Source organism: Phoenix dactylifera, chromosome 3 (assembly GCF_009389715.1).
Source record: "Phoenix dactylifera cultivar Barhee BC4 chromosome 3, palm_55x_up_171113_PBpolish2nd_filt_p, whole genome shotgun sequence".
NCBI classification, from domain to species: Eukaryota; Viridiplantae; Streptophyta; class Magnoliopsida; order Arecales; family Arecaceae; genus Phoenix; species Phoenix dactylifera.
Window position 1 is genome coordinate 12,130,132 of NC_052394.1, and position 16,867 is coordinate 12,146,998.

General features: G+C 36.8%; 1 protein-coding gene across 1 annotated transcript; it reads left to right on the plus strand.

The window, feature by feature from the left end:
- The first annotated feature begins 10,464 nt into the window (after positions 1-10,464).
- Positions 10,465-15,738, plus strand: LOC103719357 (organic cation/carnitine transporter 4-like). The gene is made up of 2 exons (XM_008808561.4): positions 10,465-10,957; positions 14,226-15,738. The coding sequence occupies exons 1-2, from the start codon at positions 10,522-10,524 to the stop codon at positions 15,404-15,406; spliced, it is 1,617 nt and encodes a 538-aa protein (XP_008806783.1). The 5' UTR covers positions 10,465-10,521; the 3' UTR covers positions 15,407-15,738.
- The last annotated feature ends 1,129 nt before the right edge of the window (positions 15,739-16,867 follow it).

Consider the following 16,867-nt stretch of genomic DNA (forward strand, 5'->3'; position numbering starts at 1 on the left):
GGGTATAAGCCTCAACCGCGCGCCCTTGTCCAACAACCCATATTTATCTTAATGACTCAAATTGTTTCCCATCAATAAATATAAAGTGCTCTGCAGGACTATGGCCTAGTGCTATGCAGGACTATGGCCTTTTATTCTCTCTATAACACGTAGTGAAGTTCATTGGCTTTTCTCACTCACGCATGACACGATCACTCCATACAATCTCCTTCTCTATAACCAAAAGGAAGTTCATATGACTTTCTTTCTCAAACATGCTCCAAAGCCTGTGAATATCTATTCAATTTTTGTGAGAAATTTTTGTATGTATTTTTTGTTCCTATGACTAATCTAAAGAAACTATATATCACAAGATTTGCCATTATTAAATTGTTGAGTATTTCCATTAATATCATAATATATAAGAAGTCTTTAATCCCCACATTTTTGAGGCATCATTAAGACATTTTTACTGGTCATTTTAGCCTATAAAAGTGAATGTTGTTGTATTTTATCGAGTAGCATTATGGTATATTAGTGTTCCATTTTAATCATCTACACCATCATTGCTTGTGATAACTAAATTATATCCATCCTCTCAAAATATCTTTATAGTATTTTACTTTCATACGTGGGTTTGCTTGTAACTATCTCTAGCCAAGTTCCAATTAACTCATAGGAGATGGACTCCCTCCTAGGTAACTGCTTTGCTCTCAACAATACCATGTCAAGCAACTAACAAGAGAAAAAAGAAATAAGTGGCATGGGATTTAGCTCTGCTGCACTATGTTGTAGTGGGAGTGAAATGTTAGAATTATGCCCTAGAAGTCAATTTGGCTGACGCATTATTTTATTCTGGAACATAAATTTATACTTGACCTAATTATCAATTTATTAAGTTGGGCATTCTTTTTCATTCATATTATTTATGTGTTTATGAATCGTCCAAGAAATTAATAAGATGATGATACATATTCTCAACAGTTGAGAATTTGAGCCATGTATCATTGGTGATTAATTTCTAAATGCTCCTGATCAATGGATCATCACGAGAATGGTGATAGATCCGATGAGATCAGTGCACAGATCGCTTTTCTTATGGATGGACGAGTCTCGAATCCACAGTATAGGGACACTGAAGTATAGTGCAGGTGCTTGTTAGAGAACAAGGGTACTGAGCGTGACCAAAACAAGAAGTCACTTGGATGTCTATCCACTCATCAGTGACTTACTTGATGTTGCAGTAGTGTGATTGGTCCTTTGACCTGCGGTGCTTCGGCTACTCACAGTGAGGTTATTATAGTTTGACTGCACATATACATGGTCTCTAGTCATATGAATCCTTATAGTGTAGATTGGCTGCAGTAGGTTTACTGTAAGAGTAGGGTATGCACCTACAAGAAATCTATCGACCTTGATAGATAAAAAGTAATCCTATATGATTTATTAGACAGAGTTCGTAAGACCTCGGCCGGGGCAGTATATACAGTGGAGAAAGAGTTTTTTTCACTCTCGAACTTAAGTCGAATAAATCTAGACATATGACAGACGACGGGGTTTGACGAGTTATCCATGACCTCCGTTCTATAGGGATCCACGATAGAAGGACTGTATCACATGATAACTGCACTTAGAGATTCATCATTCTATTCTGCTGGGTAGCCACTACATGCTGTTAGGTGTCACTGGTGGATGGTGAGACTCACGGGGACCATCTAGATGGTCGATGATCCCTGGTGAGTTGAGTTGGAATTGTTCCAACCCATTGAAAAGAGTTTTTAATGATATTGTGATAGAGATCGCAATATATCTCACTACCAGATAAAATAGAACCTATGGGATCATACACATTAGAGGTATTGACCGATCCAATTGTTGAATTGTGATTAGGAATCATAAATAATCAATTCGATTGATAATTGGTTAACCCGCTAAGAGTTAGTGAGTTGAAGAAGAATAATTGCAATCGGATTGCAATTTAATTTAATTAATTGAATTTAATTAATTGGACTTGATCATGAGTCCTACTTGGAGTAGGATTCTTGGAGTCCTAATTGGATTAGGATTTCAAATTAAATTAGAGTCCTACTTGAAGTAGGATTTTTAAAGTCCTAATTAGATTAGGACTAAAATTGAATAAGTCCTAATTGGATTAGGAGTTCTTAAGTCCTAATTAATTTTAATCTAATAAATTAAGATGGCTCCTAACTGGATTAGGATTGAAGAGTTCAATTGAGTCATGGTTCAATTGAATCCTAATTAGATTAGGATTTGAATGAAAGAAGGAATTGGGTTCATCTAATCCTCTTTAGAAGAGGATTAGACCCTATCTATGTGGCTACACCACCCTACTTAATATGATTAAGTAGGGTGTGATTAAAGAGGGACTAAGAGGGAGGGGCCCACACCCCTCCCATGCCTTTTACGTGAAGAAAAAGGAGGAGGGGCGTACGCCCCTCCTCTTGGCCAAGAGATAAGGTTGGAGCTCCTTAATTTTAGGAGCCACAGGGAATTTTTTCCTCTCTTTGTGCCGTGAAGCCCCTCTCTTCTCGTCTTGTTAGCAGCCGCCAACAAAAGAAAAAAGGAGGAGGCGTTGGCTCTCCTTTCTCCCTTCCTTCTTCCCCCAAAATAAAAAAAGCTGCAACTTGTTGCTCCCTTTTATTCTTCTTTCTCCAATCATTCTTGTTCAAGGGAGAGCAATCAAGGAGTTGTTTGCTGCAAGAAGAAAGAGATTTGTCTATCCAAAGTTATCTCTGTAAGGGAGTTAGCACCCCGGGAAGATTCAAAGACTTAGATCGGTCCTCTGCCTCGTGTGGATACTCGTAGAGGCCGGACGCATGTGCAACTTCAAGCGAACCTTCCAACAAATACCATAATCATCAGATTGCGGTGATCATCTACCCGCGCAAGGTGAAGATCTGATCTTTCTAATCATGTAAAAAATATTTAATCCTAATCTATCTACGAACATCGGTTTTAAAATAAGTTCATGAGATGAACGGGATCTCGCGCATTTTTTCCGCTACGCGCAGAATTTTTCTGAAATTTTCTGCGACGTGCGAGGGATTCCAACATGAAATGCATGGATTTTCAAATCATCTGCATCTCTGATTGAGAAATGGCAACTTGAACTCATGTTACTAAAAAACACTGTCATAGATTAAAAAAACTATCATACAAATAACCTATATATGTAATATAAGATGAGTTCATCAGAGAACATTAGGAGATGTGAATCAACGCTTATCATGGAAAATCTTGTTTTTTTTTAATTAAAACTTTGTTTTTGATTTTTAGCAATTTCATCTGCCATTTATTACAACTAATTGCAACTAGTCTAGATCATAGATTTTTATCTATTGGATTCACATGCATAAGCACGTGTACTATAACTATAACTATCAACATAACTCCACTTAGTATAAAACTAAATGAAAAGAAAGCATAATACAAAGGAAAAAAAGTAGAAAAATGAAATAATCATTTTTTGTTTTCCTAAACAAAGAACAATGCAGTACAACAAAGAACAATACATACATATTTATAGACAACTAAACTAAGCCTCAAACTCCAACAAATTTTATATTCCTAATCCAACTGAAGCTAAAAAGCAGAAAAGACACCAAGATAAAAATTAATCCATCATCAACCAATAGAAAAGAAAACAAAATATCTGCTCAATAACATCGACTCTATCTCCAAAGGAAAAAAGAAATTTAAAAAAAATGGAGAGAGAAACTCTGATTAAGGAGCATTTCTCAGAAGAAAGGAATAAAAAAGAAGGGAGAAAGTGACAGCGAGCAAAGAAAAATATCGAAATAAAACACCAAAATTCACCCAAACGAGTGAGAGAGACTTAGAAGAAGAATCCAATTTACAAGTAAATTGAGTAAATTTGAAGCAAAAATGTCAAAGAAAGGAGAGAAAAAATTAATAGGGGTGGATAAGTGCGATCTTGTTCACCCCCCAATGGTCTTCTCTAATTGGTGATCAAGGCGCAATTAAGGAAATCCCTTCAATAGAGAGAAGGGGAATTCGAGAGCAAGATCCCGATGGCGATCGGAGACAGAAATCTCGGAATCACCGGACCTACCAGGAGGCCTAATGGTGGTAGGGGTGGGGTGGCGCCAGTAATATTGAATTTTTTAACTATAAAATTCATTTAAATAAATAAATATATAATAAATACTAGAGAAAATATTCTAACTTATTCTTAACAGCCAGGCCCTAGCAAGAACAAAATATAGATAGAAATGTACATTAGGAGATATAGACAGAAAGCCAACATACCATAGAATTAGAGAAGTTTGAGTTATGTGGTAGAATATATAATAGAATATATAACATTATAGTCACAAACCTAGCCAGTGGTTCCTTTCGTTTAGGGCTAGCATCTTAGCCAGGTGGAGAACAAACTCATAAAATTGTCTTACAATGATGGACAAGCTTGAGATAAAAGGCCATATATTTGTGCATGGCTCAAGTAAAGATTTAGAAATGCGAGTTGTACAAGCACTTAACCAATGCTTCAATCAAGTGTAGTTGATGATTGAGATTGGTCAAGGGCATAAAGATATTTGTATTATATATTGCAGACTAAGGTAATGTTCTACTTTAGAGCAAAGGAAGCTAAGATTAGAAGAATGAACTAGATATAATTAAACATATCACCTTTCCAACTTTTGATAAGGTTATGACAAACATGCGGTTTCATCATCAATTGAAAAGATAAACAAAAAGTGAATAATATTGTTTAGACAAACCTTTATGAATCTATTTCCTCCCAAAACCCTAGCAACGTATGTCAAACTTTATTTATGGGAAGACTAATGGGGTTATTATTCGAGTTATGTGATGAGCATCCAATTGTCTGAGCTCTCAACACCTACTAAGGAGACCACCATCTAGTTCATATTTTTTCATTTATATCATGATTTCAAAGGAACTCACTTATTATTGGTTCTTCTAATGGACGAGCCTAGATTTTTCATCAAGGGGCTTGGCTTTTAAAACAAAAATTTTACAAATGAAACTACAAAGTCAAATGTTTGGTTTGTTGGTTTGTTTCTTTTCAATATGTATATAACCATATATGAAAATAGGACTACTATCAATAACGAACTAAAAGTTCCATTCAAACGATAGAAGAGGTCATCACTCAAATTCATTTAAAAAGACTCAAAAATTTTAGAGGATGCTATGTTTATAATGATTAGACTTGTTCACGAGCTAAAGGCCTCGGCCCACTCAAGCCCGAAGCCTTTTTCGAGCAGGCTTGAGCTAAGGTTGTAGGCCCATTATTCTGGATAGCTTGCTAGAGCCTCCCCAACCTCAAAATTGTGTAACCCTAGTTTTTCTTAGTATGAACACTTAATGGGAGAAGATCTAGAATCCTAGTACCTTATTTTAGTTCAAAGGCGAGCAGGGCTGGGCGCAGGCTTTAGAAAATTATGTTAGAGTTCGGCCCATGAACAAGTCTAATATAGATTCCTATATCCTATCCATATCAAAGTTTTAAGAAGCAGCTAAGGGAGGGGATTAGAGGTCCAGCAAATTCCAAAACAAATGAAAATCAGGAGTCAATTGCCGTGGCATGTGAGATTAGAGAATATGGGTGTTGCTAAGATGTTTGAGGAAATGCTGGGACTTTTGATTTCTTGTAGTGCTATGACCTGGGGCAAATCGGGCAATATTCAGGATGGGCGATCAATTTACATTGGAAAGTGCTTCAAGGCATGGTGGCCTTGAAGTGCAACTAAATTCCTCTATTTTGATTGGCATTTTGAGGGTGATTAATTCCTCTATGGGAATTTTGATGTCCTATTAGGCAATAATAGCTATTAGATACAATATTCGTTGTGATTTGCAACTTACCTTAATGGTCACAACTTTTTATTTAGTAACGAAATGTTTTAGATTTGGTGTTTGAGTGGTGCATCTTCAAAATTTGGGTAATTAACATGGAGGTGCATCTCCTCCCTTTAGGTTCTTTTTTAGAAAAACTATGCTTTTAAGATGTCTAAGAAAATGCTTATGGGAACTATAATTTCTTGCCGTACCATGACCTTGGCCTTGTCTTAGTATGAGTGTTCAATTTTCAATTGGAAAGTACTTTTGAGGTACACAAGGGTCGGGTAGAGGCTAACCTAGAACCAACCTGGTCTTGAGAAATTTAAAAAATAAACTATTGATTTTATTCAAGAACAATATAATGCCTGAGCCTCAACAAATATAAAAATAAAGCCATTATGGAGGACTTTTAGTCAAAATAACAAAAAATGAAATCCAAGAACAATAATCTAATAATTTATATAAAATTATAAAAATACAAAGCTACAAGTTATGTTTAATACAAATTACAAACTAACAAATAATGCAAATTCCATGTCTTTTTATACATTCCAAAATGTCAATAGAGCAAATAAATAGATAAGGAGAAGAGAATTATAGATGACAATAAAGTTATTCAAATTTTTAATACTAGTATCAGCAAATATTAATCAAACTTAATTATGTAAAATAAAAAGGAATCCAGAAGCTAATGATAATGAAGGAAAATCTCTTATGCTATAAAGTTCTATCTGTATATATAGATCATATCAGGTTGGGCCTAGGTTACCCAACCCCTAACTTAGACTTAACCTAATCAAATTGGGTTTTGAAAAATAAAAATTGGAATTGACCAGATTTTATTGAAAATGCGAACCAAAGCAACCGAACAAGATTGATTTGGTTCAGTTCTTACGTTGATCCAGACCCATATTCATCCTAATTTTGATTAGCATGCTGAGGATGATTAATTGCTCTATATGAATTCCCATGTCTTGTTAGGAGAATAATAGCTAGCTTGCCTTAATAGTCATACCCTTCTTTGTTTAGCAACCAAATGTTCTGAGTTTGACTTTCAAGTAGTGCATTTTAGAAAATATGGACTTGGATAATTAACATATAGGCCCCGTTTGATAACCTCAACAGGATCACCACGGTGATCTAAGATTCCCGATGATCCGAATACTGGGGTGATTTGATCCCTGGTGATCTAAGAACAATGTGTTTGGTAGGTCATGGTCCAGTGATTAAAAATACCCAGATATCCATGAGTAACTTATTTGGTATGGTATGGGAATCCAAGATTACTGACTACATAATACCACAAATACCCTTGATATATTTTAGATAGATTTTTTATGTATTTTTAATTCTCATGAATTAGAAATGTAAGTCGATATACTAATTCCTATAATAGCTCCATAATTTTGTCACATATTCTACTTTTAGTAGCCCTTATCATATATTTATTAATCATATAAAATATATTATAATAAAATATTAATATATTTATCAATATATTAATTATTGATATATTCTATAAAAATATATTTATTACTCCGATAAATTATTAATCTTATAAAAATATGTTATTTTTCATTATAGAATTAATATTTTTATTTATACTTATAATAGATTTTTTTAATACTAATAATTATTTTGATTAGAAAAATAAGATAAATAGGAGTAATATAGTAATATATTATAATATAATATATATCATTAATATAATATATAATATCAACATAATTTATATATATATATATATATATAACATTGATATAATATATTGATGGTATATTGATATATCAATTTTTTTGCGAACTTGAGGAGTATTTTTGCCTTTAACTTTCAACCCAGGATCACTGCCCTGGGGTGATCTTGGATTTTCGACCTCAAGGGCGATCTCATCACCTTCACCTACATTACCCTTGATCCTAGGACGACCACTCATATCAAACGCCCCATAAGTGGATCTCCCTCCCTTTATTCAAAAAAGAAAAAGAAAAAGGAACTACATTAGCTGGTTTTGGATACTAAAACAGTGGCTATTATAAATGCACTGGTTTCGAGGCTTCTTGGTTCCGTGCGATCTCCATGCAAGAGACTCCTAAGAAACTAATAATATTATAATTTATAACCCACGTAATGACCTTATTTGGCTAGTATTTTCTCAAAAAATAAAAAAAGGTTGAATTTTTTTGGGGAATAAAACAATGGCTTCTATAATTATAGTGAAAAATGGCATATACTAATTGAAATTAATAAAACTATTCTCAAGATATTGTTCGTAAAATAAAAAAATAATAATTCTAACAAGATATTGACATTTGAATGTACAATATGTTACTAATCCACCGGAACAATGACAATGCATGATGACAATTACTAAAACAGTTGCACAGGACACCACTTATTGAATAAATAGTTATCATTTTCAGTTATCAATGAGATATGAATTTTAAAAACAAATATTTATTAACATTCAAACTAAAACCATTGTAATATAATAACAGTTACTATAGTAGAATAATAGCAGGAATATTCTTTGCTATTCATATATCCATGCTTTCAATCATAGAACAACCATTCTTGTCTCAAATGGACGCATGAATTTTTAGGTATTATTTTAATTGATATCTCTATACTTCACTTTAAGCTCTCTTGGATTATGAATAACTGGAAGCATTTTGGAAAAATCATTATTATTTGTTTATTCTTGCTTTCAATAATCTAGTAACCATTGTTGTCTCAAAAAGGCATGTATACATTTTTAATTATTATTTTAATTTGCATCACTCTACTTTATTTTAAGCTCTCCTTGATTAGGAACAACTAGAAGGCTGTTAAATTTCAATTTTATCATCACTTAAACATGATATTTTATTATCAAAATAAACATAAGTTTCAATTTAATATACAATTCACGTGTGCTCTGATCGAGGAAATCCGCAGGTACGCTCTAAGTTGGATAGGCAGTCTTTGCTCCTTGACATATGGCGGATGGTAGAGGATTGTGGCTCCTTCAGGTCCACTCATTTTTATCGGAAGGCTAACACAATTGCTAACTAGGTGGCCTCCTACACAGCGCATCACTCGGAGAATTTTCTTTGGGTGAACCAAGAGAATGTTCTCATTTACTTAGCGAGCTTCTTTTTTCTGATTCTAATGGTTGTACTCATATACACGATTGGTTTGAGAAACCGGTGTACCAAAAAAAAAAAAAAATTAATAATGCCAAATGATACTAACCAAAAAAAGGTGAATAAAATGGGATCATAAATGTAAAAAAAATAAAGGGAAAGAAATTATGAAACAAAACAACATGACTTACATGTAAACTAAAAAGTTACTTTAAACCAAGAAACTACCAAGTAACAACTTCATGAAATACACGCACCATACGGGTGATACATTGCACATAGGGCAAATGTCCTTTTCTTTCTTTCTTTTTTGGTAACAAGCAAATGTCTTCTGCTTTGTACCAAGAAAAAAGAAATGTCTTCTGCTTTATGCCAGCTTTTTATATACAGGCCAACAGTAGGCGCCTTTTAGAGTGCCCACCCAAAAAAGAAAGGCTTGGCACGTGTTTCACCCATTGCCATTATCCAGAATTTGTACAAGTCCAATGACAATTCATCCATTCCTAACCATCTGATGGATAATTCGATTCAAAATTTTATAAAATTTATGAACTAAATTAATACAACCAGCAAGATCATAGCACTGCAGATTGGGTCGACCCGTATTTAGAAATACCTAGAATTAGTTTTAAAGTGGGCCGGCCAAAATTTCATAGAAAGAAAATAATATCCAACAAATCTAATTCAGTCTATAGGCGTTTAATTTTGCTAGTTGTACTAATTCAAACTGTGAAATTTTATAAAATTTATTAATTAAACTAATACAATCAGTCATATCATAGGACTGAGCATCAATATTAGTTTTAGAATGGGCCGGTCTGAATTTCTTAGAAAGAAAAAATAATAATAATCCAACTCGGTCTATAGTTTTTTAATTTTGCCGATTGTACTAATTCAATCTAAAAATTTTTATAAAATTTTGATCCTATATTTCCATAACTTAAACCGTGTCGAGAAATCGTACGCCATCTGAAGTTGCTGGAACAACTAAAATAATACCGATCACATCTCGCCCTGGAAACTAGCGTGGCCGTTTCTCGCTCGCCAGACTTGAGGTTATCCCATTCGAAGTCTGGGTGCTCTCACTCGCAGACATGCCTAAAAACTGAGGTTTGATCTTAGCCATCCACTTCCAAACCCATCTATATCCAATATGTGAACTTCCCAAAATTATTCTTTTTAAAAAAGAATATAATATAATAAAAAAATAAATAGGGGAAACGTGTGAGAAAGCAATTTAATAAACTAAATGCAGATTTCAAAATTTCAAAAACCCTATATTAAATACCATATTGTTATTATAATTATTGTGAAGATGGTTCCAAAATTTTGCGGTCACAAACGAGAGAATTTATGCATTAATTTCAAGGTGTGTAGTGAAAGGGATGAGGGAAACGGATGCCACCTCAATCTGCTGTACGTACATATCCACCGCTTGGGATGAAAGAGAGCTTCTTATGGAAAATAGCACCTGCGGAGCAACGTACCGCCATCTGCGTATATAAAAGCCCCGAAGACGGCGTTAAGATGAAGAGTGGGCGGGGCGGCGCGATCCTTAAAAAAGAAACACATGGCCGCGAATCCCGGCTACGAATCGGAATCTGCCGCCGGGAATGGCGGCGCAGACGATCTCCGGTCTCCCCTCCTCCGTGCCGACGGCGGCGATGGGGAGGGAGAGGAGGAGGAGGAGAGGTTGGGGATCGACGAGGTGCTCCGGCGGCACGCCGGCGAATTCGGGAGGTGGCAGCTGCGGCACTTCGTGCTGACCTCCACCGCGTGGGCGCTGGAGGCCTTCCACACCATGGTGATGATCTTCGCCGACCGGGAGCCATCCTGGCGGTGCTCTGGCGGCCCGTGCCCGGCCGACCCGTGCCGGCTCGGGCCGGACGACTGGGAGTGGGCGGGCGGTCCGGCGGCGTCGACGGTGGCGGAGTGGGGCCTCGTTTGCAGCGACAAGTACAAGGTCGGCCTCGTCCAGTCCGCCTTCTTCGCCGGATGCATGATCGGTAAGTACACCCCCCTTCCGTTGTTAGCTCTGATTGGATGTAGATGGGGCTGGATATAGATTAGATCAAAAATTTATCGATTCAAACCTATTTTTTATTAAATAGTTAATCCAATCTGATCTGATCCATATAATTTATTTATTAAAATATCAAAGCAAATAAAATAGGTTAAACATGTTTAGCATGTTTTTAATAAATTAAATAAATTTTAATAGATTATATAAGTTAAGTAGATTAGGTTAAATAGTACAAATAGATTAAGTAAATTTTAAATGGATGAAATAGATTAAATGGATCTAATTATGATTCCATTTGATTATTAGATGGGATAAAATAGGTTAAACTGTTGAAAAGTTTGTTAATCTAATTCATTATTTTTTAGACCAGCTATTTTATTTATGATATGCTAAATAGATTTTTTTTTTTTGTTTTTTTTTTGTTAGGGCAGGCACATCAAATACGCATATGGATATATTTAATAAAATCAAAAAATAAAATATCACGGAGAACCCTAAACAACTTTTCTTTATGAATCCAAAGAATTCCTTCGTCTCCATAAGTAGCCATATAAGGGGCTATCCAACCCGGAGCTTCATTGATCTTTCTAAATATATGTGGGGCTTAATATCTAGGATTGGAGGGTGGTCCCCCCTCCCCCTCCCGCATCCCGCTTGGGCTACGTGTTTGTCTTTTAGTATATCCCTTTTGAGGCGATTTTTCGGCGTCCGCAGGGGTGTATCTACGGTAGACTAGTTGGATTTGTTTGTACCATAACTTTTACGTGGGGCCCAACGGTATCTGCGTCTAGGCAAACGTCCAACCTTTGATAACTTTGGGAAATAAATATCCCCGCCCGGTGAAATGACCATCTTACGAACGTGGAAGGAAAGGCGCCGTTTGGCAAGCCACTGTGATTCGGCAACCTTGAAGCACCACCAAACGCGACAAGGATAGAGGGAAACCAAGTTAGATTCTATTAATCAAGCCTTTGTCGTTTTGAGTGGACCAAAGTTATATTATTTAATTGATGTCATTGATGCTACCAAATGATGTCATTGATGCTAATAAAGTAGGCTAGTTTGATTTGCAGAAATTTTTTTTATTAAAATATTTTTTAAAAAATAATGCTAAAAATATAACATTTAAAAAATTATTTTTTAATGTTTGGTTAATAATAAAAATAATATATTTTACGGTAGTTTATATTTGGCTTAGTAATTATTTTTTAAAAAATTATGTAAAATATCTACTATATTTTTAAAAAATTAAAAAATATTATTTTATTCTATCTAAAGTTAAAAATATTTAAAAAAATTATCCAAATTTTTTATCCATAGAATTTGGACTTTACTGTGTTTCATATAAATTTTATTTTTATAAAATATAAAAAGCTTATTTTTATAAAAAAATATTTTTTAAAAAAATTAATCAAATAACACGTCTTTATTTTTTTTCTCTTACTTCTTTTTTTTTTCCCTCCATCCTCAATGATCCAAACGAGTCTGGACCCTTTCTTTGTTTCCATGAACCTTTCAAAGACACGTGCAGCCAGATGCTAGAGTCGTCATCCATATGTTCCATTTTTTTATAGGCAGGATATAATAAGTTTTTTTATTGGTCATATCCGGACTCATGTGGGGTTGGCTCTAAAAATGTGGCCCAGACCTATTAAAGTTAAGAGAGCGGGTTGATTAGGCTTCCATGAATCCAGTATATATGATTTTGTTGCAGCTGCTCCACTCTGCTCCAGATCTTTTTTTTTTTAATACTTGGATCATGTAATTTAAGCTGTTTCGCAGTATCTAATTTGCTAAATTAGAAGCAAATTTCAAATTGGCATGGATCAGACCATATAAAAAATGGTTCAGCATAATATGGCGAAAATGAGTGAATTAAGAATTCTGGATGATGACAACTTCTGAGTAGGAGCCGAAACCAAAGGAGATAATATATTCTATTGTGATGTCGGGTGAATGAAAACTAGGGCCAGGAAGTCACGCACGCCTCCACATTTTTTTGGAGCCTTCCACTGAGCTATCTCATTTATCTAACATAAATTTATGGAATCTTGGACTGGAACAAAGCATCTCGGTGGTCAGTTTTTGTCGACCACCGATGCCCCATGATAGGATAATTACTACGCCGTGTTCGGCACGTAAAGCCATCTTATTAGTTAGTCGTTTCTTAAATCTTCTGATGAAGATGACCATTGTACGTGCTCTGCGATGCAAAGAGCCATGCTCGAGTCTCTTGCCATCAAGATGGTAAGCTGATGGTAAAAGGACGATAATTCTGTTTAAGTTGTCCGACTTCGAAACACGCGGACGTTGATTAAATTAGAAGATCGGATGCCCCACGTCCGGATGGCCCACAGGTCGGAGAAGGCTGCGACCCAAAAAAAAGAAAAAAAAGATAGGAGGCTAACTCTTTCCCTGCTCGTTGACTAGGGGAAGAACCATGTCATCTAGACACGAGCTCTTGAACTTTCCTAGTGGTAGGTGGCGACTTTTGTTCTGGGTGCTCCATGAAGCAGGATGGTGGTCTCCCCCTTCGTTTTTATCAAAAAAACTCTCTCAGTGCTAAGCTGCTGATGTAAGTGGCATAGGCTAGTTTTCCCGTGACACTGGGGAATTCTTCATATAGAGTTTTCAATCTAATCCAACAGAAAATTGTAGAGGCTAGAATACTGGGAAACTTATATGACATTTTTCTTCAATGCGGGAGACAAAGGGGTAAGAGGGACAAGAAAAATAATGAAAGAAAGAAAGAAAAAGAATACAGAATATAACATATTGATAAATTATGTTTTTGTGCTTAGTTCCCTGCATTTTTTAAGGTGTGTTTCCATCTTTTACCTTCTAGTTCTGCTCTCAATTTTAAGTTTTTAATATTATATACACTTTTTTTATTTTATTTCTTTTACCTATCACTGGAGATGCTAACTGATGATCAAACTAGTAGAAGTCTTTATGTTATTGTAATAGTGTTCTGGATTGCAAACCTTGCCTTCGCTCAGTGTCTTGCACCCCCCAACTGAGTAAAGAAAGAAAATATTTGTAAGTGATGACAAACTTAATTAGCCATTGTTTGGAGATGCAACTAGATTACTTTTCCGTCCTTCATTCTTGGAGTTCTGCATTTGTTGGAACTACTATTCCACATCAATTTGCAATTTCTTGCTGAAAGTTTATAATATATCATTTCCTCCACTTATAATCCAAGCCAATTGAGCTTAGTCTCTCTCACTCTCCCCCCATTCTTATTTCAGGTGCCGGTGTCTTTGGCCACCTATCAGACTCCTTCCTTGGAAGGAAAGGATCCCTAACTATCGTCTGCATTCTAAACACCATCTTCGGCCTCCTGACTTCCATGTCCCCAACCTACTGGGCCTACGCTGCCCTCCGCTTCCTGACCGGATTCAGCTCCGGCGGTGTCGGCCTGTGTGCCTTCGTCCTCGCCACCGAGCCCGTCGGCCCGACGAAGCGAGGAGCTGCAGGGATGTCTACATTCTACTTTTTCTCCGGCGGCATCGCCCTCCTCTCGGGCATGGCCTACCTCTTCCCATCCTGGCGCTCACTCTACATCGTCACCTCCCTCCCCTCCCTCCTCTTCCTCATCGCCGTCCTCCCCTTCATCTCGGAATCCCCTCGGTGGTACCTCGTGCGCCGCAGAATCCACGAGGCCACGGGCGTCATCCGGGCGATCGCCAAGAGCAATGGCAAGCACCTCCCTGATGGAATAACCCTTAAGCTTGATGACGACGACGACGACGACGACCAAGAAAATCTGAAGAAAAGCAAGAATGACGAACCCCTTATCGAAAAGGCTGTTTCCGGCTCCATCGTCGCCGTCCTCCGCTCACCGACGACTCGAATTCGCCTCATTCTAGCAGTTGTCATCAACTTCTTGTGCTCCATCGTGTATTATGGCCTCAGCTTAAACGTCGTCAACCTCAAGACCAACCTCTACCTCAGCGTCCTCCTCAATGCCGTCGCCGAGATGCCGGCGTTTGTGCTAACAGCGGTGCTGCTGGCCTGGTTTGGAAGGAAGCCGCTGGGTGTTGGAACGATGTGGCTCAGCGGCGTCTTCTGCATCGTCGGAAGTTTAGTAGGCGGCATCGGAGCGATGAAGATCGTGAGGATGGTGTGTGGAATAATCGGAATTTTTGGGATGGCGGCGACGTATAACTTGCTCTTCATTTACACGGTGGAGCTGTTTCCGACGGTGGTGAGGAATGCAGCGCTAGGATGTGCGACGCAGGCCGCGCAGTTGGGTGCAATATTGGCACCGCTGGTGGTGCTTCTCGGGGACGGCGTTCCGTTTGCCGTGTTTGGGGTCTGTGGGCTCGCCGGTGGCTTCCTCTTCTTCTTCTTGCCGGAGACGATGAACCGGCCGTTGTATGATACAATGGCTGGGCTGGAAGAGGGTGAGAGCAAAGTTGAAGAGTGAACAAATTAGGGGCCTGGAGAGCATCATGTTCACCCTCGTGGCTTCGACTATTTCTCTTTTCCTGATGCATGGATTGAGAGAAATGTGAAGGATATAATGATCTCTCTGAAAGTTTGCTTCCGTAATGCAGGAACCAGAAGATGCAACCACCGGAATATCATTGGATTTTTATTAACAAAGATACTTAAAATCTTAGAAAGTACCCAGTCATCTAATTATGCAGGAACTACACAATAGTTCGCAGATTTAAAAGATTCTTTACGAATTCATCAGGATTATTATTTGTCACATCTTTAAAATGTTAGGGTTGGTGTTACTGTTTCTTATGGTTATCATTGTTTTTGCATTAGTTGGTGCATGATTAAGAAAAATTACACCTTTCCCCCTATTATCTTAGGTCGTGATACTTATTAAAACTATTAACAATTGCTGCAATGATTCTCTTAAAATTGTCAGCGTACTGTAAAAATTCGATTTCTTACCAAGGATAAAGAATTAAAAAGAATCCAACAATTAAAAGATAGTTAATGAATTATATCATGATCTGGTCTCTCATCTTTTGCTTTAAAAAATATATTTATGAATTGTTATAGTCATCGCATATTTCAGATATTTGGGACCTTTTCTTCCCCTCTTTTTAACAGAGAAGGATGAAGGGGGATGCCGAGTTCCTGGTATTTGGGAACAAATCAATTGTTTGGTTAGGAAGAATATTATGAATAATTGGAGAACTTGTTTAGCAATTAATTATAGAGCGTTTGGACTCGAGAATTTTTTTTGGATGCAAAGAGAGGCAAAAAGGAGCCACCCGCCTTTTATCGAAAATTAATCATATTTACAACAGAGATGAATGGCAGAGATGAGTTACATTGTCGAGAGAGAGGGAGGAGAGAAACAAATGCTAGAAAAAGAAGCTAAATGACCCCAAACCAAGTGTCTGATAATCAAGACAGAAAATATTGATCCTCGTAAGAAGAAGCAGTGAAGGAAAGGACCTATCCAGACCTATAAGCAGGAGCATTCATTGCCTAAATGTTTCAAGCAATTTCACAAAAATTCTGCTATACCATCCTCTTTTGAACATGAAAAGCTTTATTTTATTGATATCAAAAGACTAAGCTATTGTACCTCTTCCCACATCTGAATGAGACATGTCTGGTATCTTCTCTGAAGCATAATACAATCTGCTAGAAGGCCTCAGAAAAGATGTAGCTGGCCAAAACTCCAACATATGCAACCAAGGCAGAACCACGTTGACAAGAAAGAATAGGATCCACTGCTCGGGCAATCTGAAATGAGAGCATTCTCTTAAAAAGAAAAAGAAAAAAAAAATCAACTGCACTAGTCATTCACAAGTTTAGAAGCAGTATTATTCACCTTGGACCAAATTCTTTCAAGCTCTATCTGCATAATAGGATCGCATAGCCCCGACCAATTATTAAAAATTCTAAGTCCTTCTGC

Coding starts and splice junctions, on each gene's coding strand:
- LOC103719357 (XM_008808561.4), top strand. CDS start 10,522: ATGGCCGCGAATCCCGGCTACGAATCGGAATCTGCCGCCGGGAATGGC. Junction 10,958..14,225: donor CTTCGCCGGATGCATGATCG/GTAAGTACACCC, acceptor TTCTTATTTCAG/GTGCCGGTGTCTTTGGCCAC.